This window comes from Austrofundulus limnaeus, unplaced genomic scaffold (assembly GCF_001266775.1).
Source record: "Austrofundulus limnaeus strain Quisiro unplaced genomic scaffold, Austrofundulus_limnaeus-1.0 Scaffold280, whole genome shotgun sequence".
Classification (NCBI taxonomy): Eukaryota; Metazoa; Chordata; class Actinopteri; order Cyprinodontiformes; family Rivulidae; genus Austrofundulus; species Austrofundulus limnaeus.
Window position 1 is genome coordinate 33093 of NW_013952682.1, and position 1418 is coordinate 34510.

Sequence of the window (1418 nt, forward strand, 5' to 3'; positions counted from 1 at the left end):
AAGGGTAAACAAACTACAGGTGTAAACAAACTACAGGTGTAAACAAACTACAGGTGTAAACAAACTACAGGTGTAAACAAACTACAGGTGTAAACAAACTACAGGTGTAAACAAACAACAGGTGTAAACAAACTACAGGTGTAAACAAACTACTGGTGTAAACAAACTACAGGTGTAAACAAACAACAGGTGTAAACAAACTACATGGTGATTTTTTGCTTAATGCTGGAAACTAAGAAGCTCTTCTGAAGTTTTCATTTTAACTAACATGTTCTGACATCTGAGGGACCAGCCTTGTTCAGCTCTACTCGTCTGCTAACAGATGTTAAAAGTCATTCAGAATCATTTGTAGAAATTATTTTAAACAGGACTCATCTTGTTGACAGAGTTGGAGGTTGGAAAGTGTTAGAACTGGCTGTAGACTATCTGTAGCGCTGCCTGGGGGGGATGTAGTCTATAATCCGAGGACTGACGTGGGTTGTATACTGCAGCGAGGGGTCCGAGTAGTTAAAGGGTGGGGGGTTGTGGTGCTCCTGGATTTGCTCTTGGTAGTAGTCGGGGATGCTAGAAGGAAACAGGAAATCAGAGGCATCAACAAAGCAAGCTACAGTATTATGCTGAACACATTATCCTTTACTGTACTTTAAACCATAGCTAAATATACCAATAAGACAATGGTTTCCTTTACTGCACATTTAAAGGAAGTAAAACTGGTTATTCTAAACTCTGTGACATCAATACAAGCTAAAGGCCAGCAATATTTTCATCTATTAGTAAAATATTTTACAATCTACTGCATGGAGTTACAGAAACTCTTGGAAAGTAATTACTGGATAGATGTCTACAACTGATTAACTTCTGGAGTCAATATAAGTCAAGATGGCCACCACAGGTAATCAAKCTTAGCTAACACAAAAAGGCCTATAATTCTATTTTACACCAAAAATGTTAAAATTAGTTGTATTACATGTTGACGCCATTCCAAACAAATATTCTGAGTGCTAGAAAATAAGATCTTTCATTTCATAATTTACAAGGTTTGACCAAGATGGCTCCAACTCTATCATCTACTCAATACCATATTTAGGCATGAACAGCAATCACCCAACAGACCATTTTATGGAAATGTTTGATAGGAGACAGGTGTGTAAATATTTGATAGGAGACAGGTGTGTAAATGTTTGATAGGAAACAGGTGTGGAAATGTTTGATAGGATGCAGGTGTGGAAACGTTTGATAGGAGACAGGTGTGGAAATGTTTGATAGAAGGCAGGTGTGGAAATGTTTGATAGAAGGCAGGTGTGGAAATGTTTGATAGGAGACAGGTGTGGAAATGTTTGATAGGAGACAGGTGTGGAAATGTTTGATAGGAGACAGGTGTGGAAATGTTTGATAGGAGACAGGTGTAGAAATGTTTG

At 38.0% G+C, this 1418-nt stretch overlaps 1 protein-coding gene across 1 annotated transcript in view; it reads right to left on the reverse strand.

The window, feature by feature from the left end:
• Positions 1-7: 7 nt before the first annotated feature.
• The window catches only part of si:ch73-105b23.6 (fibrillin-2), a gene marked incomplete in the record, with an annotated part of 31153 nt that continues 29742 nt past the window's right edge, over positions 8-1418 (reverse strand). Inside the window, 1 exon segment of the mRNA XM_014021147.1 lies at positions 8-564. Within this exon segment, the coding sequence (XP_013876601.1) occupies positions 423-564 (142 nt within the window).